This window comes from Antennarius striatus, chromosome 4 (assembly GCF_040054535.1).
Source record: "Antennarius striatus isolate MH-2024 chromosome 4, ASM4005453v1, whole genome shotgun sequence".
Lineage (NCBI taxonomy): Eukaryota > Metazoa > Chordata > Actinopteri > Lophiiformes > Antennariidae > Antennarius > Antennarius striatus.
In genome coordinates this window covers 26,326,408-26,337,500 of record NC_090779.1, presented here as the reverse complement: position 1 = coordinate 26,337,500, position 11,093 = coordinate 26,326,408, and the positions used below count along the sequence as shown (strand labels likewise).

The 11,093-nt window shown below is 47.4% G+C and overlaps 2 protein-coding genes across 3 annotated transcripts in view; both read left to right on the top strand.

Moving 5' to 3' along the window:
* The window catches only part of lrriq1 (leucine-rich repeats and IQ motif containing 1), a 49,846-nt gene extending 49,440 nt beyond the window's left edge, over positions 1-406 (top strand). The window contains exon 25 of the mRNA XM_068312663.1: positions 1-406. This exon is cut by the window's left edge and continues 14 nt beyond it. The gene's annotated coding sequence lies outside the window, so the exon portion shown is untranslated.
* Positions 407-511: 105 nt separating this feature from the next.
* alx1 (ALX homeobox 1) lies at positions 512-5,887 on the top strand. 2 transcript variants are annotated; one of them, XM_068314196.1, is made up of 4 exons: positions 512-2,195; positions 2,868-3,154; positions 3,742-3,870; positions 5,054-5,887. In XM_068314196.1, the coding sequence occupies exons 1-4, from the start codon at positions 2,021-2,023 to the stop codon at positions 5,384-5,386; spliced, it is 924 nt and encodes a 307-aa protein (XP_068170297.1). In that variant the 5' UTR covers positions 512-2,020; the 3' UTR covers positions 5,387-5,887. The 2 variants fall into 2 exon arrangements, with proteins under 2 accessions (XP_068170297.1, XP_068170298.1); XM_068314197.1 differs by having other exon boundaries at positions 5,016-5,376.
* The last annotated feature ends 5,206 nt before the right edge of the window (positions 5,888-11,093 follow it).

Sequence of the window (11,093 nt, the reverse complement as noted above, 5' to 3'; positions counted from 1 at the left end):
CAAACTGGATGTGAGTTGTTTCCATGGGGACTCCTGATCAGCTGTTTCATCTGTCCTGGACCACGATGACGTCATGAACAGATGACATCATGAACAGATGACATCATGAACAGATGACATCATGAACAGATGACATCATGAACAGATGACATCATGAACAGACGTGTGATCATTAAAGTGAACAAACAGATTTTATCTGATGATGTTTTTATTTCCTGTTCAGAAACAGTTTGGTTTGGTTTTGACCTAAAGTCCAGCTGTTCTGGTTTCATGTGGACTCGACCCGGGACCAGTCTGTAACGGGGTCAACAGAGACCAAGAGGACCGTCAGGACACGACCGAGCAGCTCTGGGGGGGCTGAAGCCCCGGGGGTTAAAACGGATCGACTCAGAGGCGAGAGGCTCGAGGAGTCGTGACCTCATGCCCCCCCCCCGACGTGATTCCCCCCCCCCCTTTCTGACGTGACCCCCCCCACCTTTCTGACGTGACCCCCCCCCGCCGCCTCTCGGTCCCCGATCAACGGATGAAACACTAAAACACACACACACACACAGACATGTCCACGATGATGGGCTCGTGTCTTTAATAAAGCTCCGCCCTTCCCGGTGGCTGGCTGACCTCCGGCCCCCCGGGGACACCAGGGGCCCCCCGGGGTGACCAGGGGCCCCCCGGGGTGACCAGGGGCCCCCTGGGGCCACCAGGGGTGACAAAGTCCAACAGTTCTGCGTCTTTCGTGGCAGGAATTTCCACTCGTGAACTTTTCACACTTTTCCACAGCGGATCCGGAGCAACGTCACCTTAGAGGACCACTGAGACCCCCCCGCCCTCGTTTGTTTTGACTCTCCCCCCACGGCACCGCGGATCTCCAGGTGAGGGCCGCTGACCCCAGAGCGAACCAAAGCTCCAGCGTGGGGTGCGTCAGGGTTGGGGGTGTCCGCTCCCGCTTCAATAAAGATTTTAATTCAAACAAGGACCCCTTTGGAGGCCTTCGGGGGCAGAGTTACCCCCCTCCCCCCAGGGCAGAACGCAGTGGCTCCTATGATGCACTCAGGTTGGGCTCAAGGCCCTTTTGGTTCAGCTGAAGCGGCCGAGTCTTATTTTTATTTCAACTATTTTTTGGTTTTTCGTAGAAAATTGAGAGCAGAGCTGTGGTGCGTTCACGGACGGTGTGGTGCGTTCACGGACGGTGTGGTGCGTTCACGGACACCGGGTCCAAATAAATTATTATCTGTAATATTTTCCGGTCGGAACCTAAACGTCACTTTGGACAAAAGCAGGTTTCAGTTTTAATCTTCTGATGAAATTAAATTAATATTTTAGTCTTTTATTATCGCGATGAAAATAAATAAATATAAATGTAGTTTTTATTAATATTTTAAATATATTTCCTTTGATGGTTTCAACATGACGAACCTTAATTATAACTTTATGATTTACCTTTATAATCTACTATTACAATCCAAACGAAATCAAACATTAAATGTGTATTTGTATTTGCAGCGGGATCATTTTAGGGATTGTTTCCTGTGAGGCGTGAGTTCCTCCCGTAGCTCTAAGCTGACATTGATCAACCAGATGATCACTTCTGTCAGGTTCTAACCTTCTGTTTGTCCCACTTTATTACGTTTGTGATGGATAAATATTCATTTGATGCGTTTTACAGACGGTGTGAAACAAATTCCGCCTTTTAGTGAAGATTTTAGTTTAAAGTGTCACAGAATTATTTCTTCAGTGATTTGATTTGTGACCCCCCCCCCTGACGGGTCCACGTCGGCTCGTCGCCGGGCTCAGATGATAAAGGATCTTCTCGTTCTGATGTTGGAACTCGTCGGGACCTAAAGTCTCTTCTGATGGTTTCCGTTCGGTTCCGTTCCGAGTCGGGGGAGGAGTTGCTGCTGTTACGCGGAGGGGAGGGCTGCCCCGGGACGGTCCCGTTCTCTTTGGGGTATAAAGACGACGCGCCTTTAGGTCGGAGCAAATGACCCCCAATCACTGATTCAGAACGCGCGTCCCGGTGAAGATGATGGAGTTCATGGAGGAGAAGTTCCTGAAGACCCCCCCGCTGAAGGCCGGTGATTTCTACATGGACCAGGTCATGGAGAGTCTGGACAGCGCGCACTTCTTCACCAAGTCGCCCCCGAAATGTGTGCAGGCCTGCGGGCTCCAGAGCGGCGAGCAGCGCGGAGACCAGACCGGTAAAACGGATCCGGTTGGTGTGTGTGTGTGTGTGTGTGTGTGTGTGTGTGTGTGTGTGTGTGTGTGTGTGTGTGTGTGTCTGAATGTGTGTGTGTGTTTGTGTGTGTCTGTGTGTGAGTGTGTGTGTTTGTATGTATGTGCGTGTCTGTGTGTGTGTTTGTGTGTGTGTCTGTGTGTGTATCTGTGTGTGTGTGTGTGTGTCTGTGTGTGTGTGTCTGTATGTATGTGTGTGTGTGTCTGTGTGTGAGTCTGTGTGTGTGTGTGTGTGTGTGTCTGTGTGTGTGTGTGTGTCTGTATCTGTGTGTGTGTGTGTGTGTGTGTCTGTATGTGTGTGTGTGTGTGTGTGTGTGTGTGTTACTGTGTGTGTGTGTGTCTGTGTGTGTGTTACTGTGTGTGTGTTACTGTGTGTGTGTGTGTTACTGTGTGTGTGTGTGTTACTGTGTGTGTGTGTTATAATGAATCCTTTCTCTTCTAAACTTTTCTCCTCTTTATTCCACTTTTACCTTTTCTGTTCATTCTAAGTGGATTTAAACCCGTTTTAAACTGAATATTTGTCTTATTTTTATTATTTCTAAACTTTCGCGGGTCGGGGGGGGGTCGGCTCGGGGGGGTCTTGTATTCATTCTCAGTCACACATAACATAACATGAACACTGATCGTGTCCGTTGCAGTGAGTTACGGTGTGCAGAAACCGGACGCAGACACGTTGCGCTCGGTGGAGACCTGCTGCGCCCTCCGCGCGTCCCCGGTGACGACCGGCCAGGACAAACCGGATGTGGACGACACCGGAGACAGGTGTGACAACGTGTCCAGCAGCAAGAAGAGGAGGCACCGGACGACCTTCACCAGCGCGCAGCTGGAGGAGCTGGAGAAGGTGTTCCAGAAGACCCACTACCCGGACGTGTACGTGAGGGAGCAGCTGGCCCTCCGGACGGAGCTCACCGAGGCCCGAGTGCAGGTTCGGCCCGCCGGTACCGGGATCTGTGACGTCACGTGTGGAGAAAATGAAGCTATAAAACAGAGAAGGGCCGACCGGAGGGGGGACGGCGCGTCTTTACGCGCGATGTGTGTGTAAACTTTCACTTTACGCGCTATGTGTGTGTAAACTTCACTTTACGCGCTATGTGTGTGTAAACTTCACTTTACGCGCGATGTGTGTGTAAACTTCACTTTACGCGCGATGTGTGTGTAAACTTCACTTTACGCGCTATGTGTGTGAAAACTTCACTTTACGCGCTATGTGTGTGTAAACTTCACTTTACGCGCTATGTGTGTGTAAACTTCACTTTACGCGCTATGTGTGTGTAAACTTCACTTTACGCGCTATGTGTGTGTAAACTTCACTTTACGAACGAGAGAACTGAACTCATAAATTCACTGAAAACAAAAGTTTGGAGACAAAACGAGTCACGTGATGTTTCATTTCGGTCCCAACATGTTCTCTCCTCCTCCGCCGCTCCGACTGATCGTGTTTGAGGTCACGTTACCGGTTCTGTTACCGGTTCTAACCGTTACCGGTGTGTTTGGTCTCGTTCCCCCGCACAGGTGTGGTTCCAGAACCGGAGAGCCAAGTGGAGGAAGCGGGAGCGCTACGGACACCTCCAGCAGGCCAAAAGTCACTTCGCTGCCACCTACGACTTGTCGGTGTTACCGAGAACCGACGGCTACACTCAGGCGAGTCCCCCCCCCCCGACGTGAATCTGATTTGTGCGTGAAGCTCCACGGCCCGACACCTCCTGTCTGCACCCGCCTCCGTTCTGTGCGTCTCCTCCCGTCGGTCCTCCGGTCGGTCCTCCGGTCGGTCCTCCGGTCGGTCCTCCGGTCGGTCCTCCGGTCGGTCCTCCGGTCGGTCCTCCGGTCGGTCCTCCGGTCGGTCCTCCGGTCGGTCCTCCGGTCGGTCCTCCGGTCGGTCCTCCGGTCGGTCCTCCGGTCGGTCCTCCGGTCGGTCCTCCGGTCGGTCCTCCGGTCGGCTCGCGCGCCGCCGCCGCTCCATCCATCACGTGCCTCCAGATAAGAGGCCGGACGCTGATTGGACCCCCCCCCCCCCGGTGTCACGACAGTATGAATGACCGAATATCAGATTTCACGCTGGATGAACATCCGTCTTACTGCTGGGACAGAGGTCAGAGTGTGTGTGTGTGTGTGTGTGTGGGTGTGTGTGTGTGTGTGTGTCTGTGTGTGTGTGTGTCTGTGTGTGTGTGTGTGTCTATGTGTGTGTGTCTGTGTGTGTGTGTGGGTGTGTGTGTGTGTCTGTCTGTGTGTGTGTCTGTCTGTGTGTGTGTGTGTGTGTCTGTGTGTCTGTGTGTGTGTGTGTGTGTGTGTGTGTGTTCAGCCCAGATGTTTTCTAACGTTTATAATCTATAATCATACAGAAAAAATCAAATGATTTGTTTAAATCTAAGAAGTGAAAAAAAAGAAAAAAATCCGACAATCAGTGATGCTCACGAGCCGCGGGTCAGGAATCCGGTCCCTCACACCGGTTCTGACCCCGGTTCTGATCCCCGGTCCCTCACACCGGGTTCGCTGAATTCCCAGCAGCATCACCGACCTGGACCGGAACGCAGCGTCGGTTCGGTCCCGGTAGTTGATCCGGTCCCGGTAGGAGACAGACCTCCGGCTCCAAACAGAGGATTCAGATCACCACCGCTATTTCCGCCGCAGCGGCCGGAGAACCGGAGAGAACCGGAGAACCGGAGAGAACCGGAGAGAACCCACGCATTCTGAGCACCGAGCGGGGCGGGAATTTCCCATCAGCCCCTCGGGGTCACGTGTTTGTGTAAATGTCTGTTAATTCTCTGAACGTTAATTTCTCTGCACAGGAAGTGACGTGTCTCCTCTCGCTCTCGCGCCCTGACAGCTCCCCAATAACCTGTGGTCGGGCCCCCCCCCCGCCGGCTCCGTGGTGTCCTCCTGCATGCTGCCCCGCAGCTCCCCCCCCTGCGTCACGACCTACCCCCACTCCCCTCGTTCGGCCGGCGGCCCGGATCACGGCTACGGGGGCTTCAACCAGCAGAACCAGTTTGGACACGTGACCCTCAACAGCTTCTTCAGCGCAGACCCCCCCCTGCCGCCGGGGGGGGGGCACCCCGCCTTCGAGGCCAAACCGGAGCTGGAGCGGCGCTCGTCCAGCATCGCGGTGCTGCGGCTGAAGGCCAAGGAGCACACGGCCCACATGTCCTGGGCTCTCTGAGGGGGGGGGGGGGGGCATTTACCGGCAGCCGGAGACCCGGTGTGAACGCTGCAGGTGTGACGGTGACGCCCCCATCCAGTCGTTACCGGCGCAACGGATCAGGAATAATTTAACGGCTGTTCTGGTCTGAACGCACAGGAAACGCACCGGTCACGTGTTCAGGTGACCTCATTCACGTCCGCAGGTCTTTGTGGTCACGGAGATCCGGGACGCTGTTTTTAACGGGGGTCTAACGGGACCCAAACCGGAAGAACTCCAGAGTCCACCGGTGATCTGTCCCGGTGCAAAGTGTGTGTGTGTGTGTGTGTGTGTGTGTGTGTGTGTGTGTGTGTGTGTGTGTGTGTGTGTGTGTGTGAGTGTGTGTGTGTGTGTGTGAGTGTGTGTGAGTGCGCGTGTGTGTGTGTGTGAGTGTGTGTGAGTGCGCGTGTGTGTGTGTGTGAGTGTGTGTGTGTGTGTGAGTGTGTGTGTGTGTGTGTGTGAGTGCGTGTGTGAGTGTGTGTGTGTGCGTGTGTGTGTGTGTGAGTGTGTGTGTGCGTGTGTGTGTGTCTGTGTGTGTGTGTGTGTGTGTCTGTGTGTGTGTGTGTGTGTGTGTGTGTGTGAGTGTGTGTGTGTGAGTGTGTGTGTGAGTGTGTGTGTGTGAGTGTGTGTGTGTGAGTGTGTGTGTGAGTGCGTGTGTGAGTGTGTGTGTGTGTGTGTGTGTGAGTGTGTGTGTGAGTGTGTGTGTGTGCGTGTGTGTGTGTCTGGGTGTGTGTGTGTGAGTGTGTGTGTGTGTGTGTGTCCGTTTATTGTGATAAAGGAGTGTGACTCGACACGCGTGACGCGCGTACCCGTCACAGACACGTCACTGCTCCTCTGCGCGACCGTGACTCGTTTTCCATTATTTCCACATTTGAAGTAAATCCTCAAGATGTCATGCTAAGAACATGTAGTCTCTGACGTCATCATTACTCGAAACCCGGATGTACGGATAATAAAGATATGGAATAAAAAGCATTCATGTGTAACAGGAAGTCATATCCATTGTTATTATTATTATTGTTATTATTATTGTTGTTATTATTATTGTTATTATTATTATTATTATTATTGTTATTATAATTATTATTATTATTATTATTGTGATTTTATTATTATAATAATCTGAATTATATTTTAAATGCCAACTTTAAATGGCAAGATAGCATTACATTTTTTATTTCTTTTAATTCGATTTCTTTAAATGTTTAGTTTACATCAAGAAGTAATTTTTCCGCTGCAGAGAAAGTCAGATTTTTATTTATGAATTAAAAATGAATTGATTGAAACTGATGGATCAATCATTTCCATATTTTTATGTTTTTCTGTTCATCTTGTAAAATCTTTTTAGAGAACGGAAAGACAAACATCTGTCATACTTGATTATTTACGTGACACGCTCCGTTGCTTTACCATACAAATCCTGCATCTCTGACAGTTGTCCTATCTGTATCCATGGTAACAAGGGCGTGTCCCGGAGGTTTTATTTGTCACTGCAAAGGAACGAGACACCTGTTAGAGGGAGGAGCCTGTCATTAGGCCCCTCCTCCGGAAACAGTGTGTCAGCTCCACTGACGCATCATTTGGACCAGGGCTGTGGCCACACAGCACAGCGCCCCCATGCGGCTGGGATGGGCTCGCACCCTGCGTCTAGTGACAGTGGAGGAGGCGGGTTTAGAGAAAATAAAGGAATTCTTCCTCCTCCTGTGACGTCATCATGTCGTTGTTCTGAGGAGCATCTCAGTGGGCCTGATCCGGTAGGGCTAACGGGAGACAGACGGTCTGGAAACACCTTTGTTCTGTCTGTCCCTCCGTATGTCCCTCTGTCTGTCTGTCCCTCTGTCTGTCCCCTAAACTGTAACCCAGACACAGTAGTTTTGGACCCCTGGGCCGAAGAAAAAAAACACTTTTTGACCCACCGCTCAACAAAATATTTTTGACCCACCAATCTCAAAAAATTCTTGAACCGCCGGTCAACAAAAAGTTTTTCTTGACCCTCCGGTCAAGGAACAACTTTTTTTTTGTCCTGCTGGTCTAAGAAACAAAAAGTATCTAAGAGTTTTGAGCCCCTGGTTTGAAGAAGGAAACACTTTTTGACCCGCTGGTCAATAAAATATTTATCTTGACCCGCCGGTCAACGAAAAAAATTTTTTTTTTGTCCTGCAGGTTTAATAAAGAAAAAGTATCTTCAGTGGTTTTGGACCCCTGGGCTGAAGAAAAAAAACACCTTTTGACCCACCGGTCAACAAAATATTTTTGACCCGACAGTCTCCAAAAAAATTCTTGACCCGCCGGTCAACAAAATTTTTTTCTTGACCCGCCGGTCAACAAAAGTTTTTCTTGACCCGCCGGTCAACAAAAATTTTTCTTGACCCGCCGGTCAACAAAATATTTTTCTTGACCCGCCGGTCAACGAAAAAACTTTTTTTGTCCTGCCGGTTTAATAAAGAAAAAGTATATTTAGTAGTTTTGGACCCCTGGGCTGAAGAAAAAAACCACATTTTGACCCACCGGTCAACAAAAATTTTTGACCCGCCAGTCTCCAAAAAAATTCTTGACCCGCCGGTCAACAAAAATTTTTTCTTGACCCGCCGGTCAACAAAAAGTTTTTTCTTGACCCTCCGGTCAAGGAACAAATTTTTTTTTGTCCTGCCGGTCTAAGAAAGAAAAAGTCTCTTTAAGAGTTTTGAGCCCCTGGTTTGAAGAAGGAAACACTTTTTGACCCGCTGGTCAAGAAAATATTTTTCTTGACCCGCCGGTCAACAAAAATTTTTTCTTGACCCGCCAGTCAACGAAAAAAATTTTTTTTTTGTCCTGCCGGTTTAATAAAGTAAAAGTATATTTAGTAGTTTTGGACCCCTGGGCTGAAGAAACAAAACACTTTTTGACCCACCGGTCAACAAAATATTTTTGACCCGCCAGTCTCAAAAAAAATTCTTGACCCGCCGGTCAACAAAATTTTTTTCTTGACCCGCCGGTCAACAAAAATTTTTTCTTGACCCGCCGGTCAACAAAAATTTTTTCTTGACCCGCCGGTCAACAAAAAGTTTTTCTTGACCCTCCGGTCAAGGAACAACTTTTTTTTTGTCCTGCTGGTCTAAGAAACAAAAAGTATCTAAGAGTTTTGAGCCCCTGGTTTGAAGAAGGAAACACTTTTTGACCCGCTGGTCAATAAAATATTTATCTTGACCCGCCGGTCAACGAAAAAAATTTTTTTTTTGTCCTGCAGGTTTAATAAAGAAAAAGTATCTTCAGTGGTTTTGGACCCCTGGGCTGAAGAAAAAAAACACCTTTTGACCCACCGGTCAACAAAATATTTTTGACCCGACAGTCTCCAAAAAAATTCTTGACCCGCCGGTCAACAAAATTTTTTTCTTGACCCGCCGGTCAACAAAAGTTTTTCTTGACCCGCCGGTCAACAAAAATTTTTCTTGACCCGCCGGTCAACAAAATATTTTTCTTGACCCGCCGGTCAACGAAAAAACTTTTTTTGTCCTGCCGGTTTAATAAAGAAAAAGTATATTTAGTAGTTTTGGACCCCTGGGCTGAAGAAAAAAACCACATTTTGACCCACCGGTCAACAAAATATTTTTGACCCGCCAGTCTCCAAAAAAATTCTTGACCCGCCGGTCAACAAAAATTTTTTCTTGACCCACCGGTCAACAAAAAGTTTTTCTTGACCCTCCGGTCAAGGAACAAATTTTTTTTTGTCCTGCCGGTCTAAGAAAGAAAAAGTCTCTTTAAGAGTTTTGAGCCCCTGGTTTGAAGAAGGAAACACTTTTTGACCCGCTGGTCAAGAAAATATTTTTCTTGACCCGCCGGTCAACAAAAATTTTTCCTTGACCCGCCAGTCAACGAAAAATTTTTTTTTTTTGTCCTGCCGGTTTAATAAAGTAAAAGTATATTTAGTAGTTTTGGACCCCTGGGCTGAAGAAAAAAAACATCTTTTGACCCACCGGTCAACAAAATATTTTTGACCCACCAGTCTCAAAAAAAAGTTCTTGACCCGCCAGTCAACAAAAATTTTTTCTTGTCCCGCCTGTCAACAAAATTTTTTCTTGACCCGCCGGTCAACGAAATTTTTTCTTGACCCGCCTGTCAAGAAAATTTTTTCTTGACCCGCCGGTCAACGAAAAAAATTTTTTTTTTGTCCTGCCGGTTTAATAAAGAAAAACTATATTTAGTAGTTTTGGACCCCTGGTCTGCAGAAAAAAAACACATTTTGACCCACAAAATATTTTTGACCCGCCAGTCTCCAAAGAAATTCTTGACCCGCCGGTCAACAAAAATTTTTTCTTAACCCGCCGGTCAACAAAATTTTTTTCTTGACCCGCCGGTCAACAAAAATTTTTTGTTGACCCGCCGGTCAACAAAAATTTTTCTTGACCCGCCGGTCAACAAAAATTTTTTCTTGACCCTCCGGTCAAGTAACAAATTTTTCTTTGTCCTACCGGTGTAAGAAAGAAAAAGTATCTTTAAGAGTTTCTAGTCCCTGGTTTGAAGAAAGAAACACTTTTTGACACGCTGGTCAATAAAATATCTTTCTTGACCCGCCGGTCAACAAAAATTTTTTCTTGACCCGCCGGTCAACGAAAAAAATTTTTTTTTTGTCCTGCCGGTTTAATAAAGAAAAAGTATCTTTAGTAGTTTTGGACCCCTGGGCTGAAGAAACAAAACACTTTTTGACCCACCGGTCAACAAAATATTTTTGACCCGCCAGTCTCAAAAAAAATTCTTGACCCGCCGGTCAACAAAATTTTTTTCTTGACCCGCCGGTCAACAAAAATTTTTTCTTGACCCGCCGGTCAACAAAAATTTTTTCTTGACCCGCCGGTCAACAAAAAGTTTTTCTTGACCCTCCGGTCAAGGAACAACTTTTTTTTTGTCCTGCTGGTCTAAGAAACAAAAAGTATCTAAGAGTTTTGAGCCCCTGGTTTGAAGAAGGAAACACTTTTTGACCCGCTGGTCAATAAAATATTTATCTTGACCCGCCGGTCAACGAAAATAAATTTTTTTTTTGTCCTGCAGGTTTAATAAAGAAAAAGTATCTTCAGTGGTTTTGGACCCCTGGGCTGAAGAAAAAAAACACCTTTTGACCCACCGGTCAACAAAATATTTTTGACCCGCCAGTCTCCAAAAAAATTCTTGACCCGCCGGTCAACAAAATTTTTTTCTTGACCCGCCGGTCAACAAAAGTTTTTCTTGACCCGCCGGTAAACAAAAATTTTTCTTGACCCGCCGGTCAACAAAATATTTTCCTTGACCCGCCGGTCAAGGAAAAAAATTTTTTTGTCCTGCCGGTTTAATAAAGAAAAAGTATCTTTAGTAGTTTTGGACCCCTGGGCTGAAGAAACAAAACACTTTTTGACCCACCGGTCAACAAAATATTTTTGACCCGCCAGTCTCAAAAAAAATTCTTGACCCGCCGGTCAACAAAATTTTTTTCTTGAACCGCCGGTCAACAAAAATTTTTTCATGACCCGCCGGTCAACAAAAATTTTTTCTTGACCCGCCGGTCAACAAAAAATTTTTCTTGACCCGCCGGTCAACAAAATTTTTTTCTTGGCCCGCCGGTCAACAAAAATTTTTCCTTGACCCTCCGGTCAAGGAACAACTTTTTTTTTGTCCTGCTGGTCTAAGAAACAAAAAGTAAGAGTTTTGAGCCCCTGGTTTGAAGAAGGAAACACTTTTT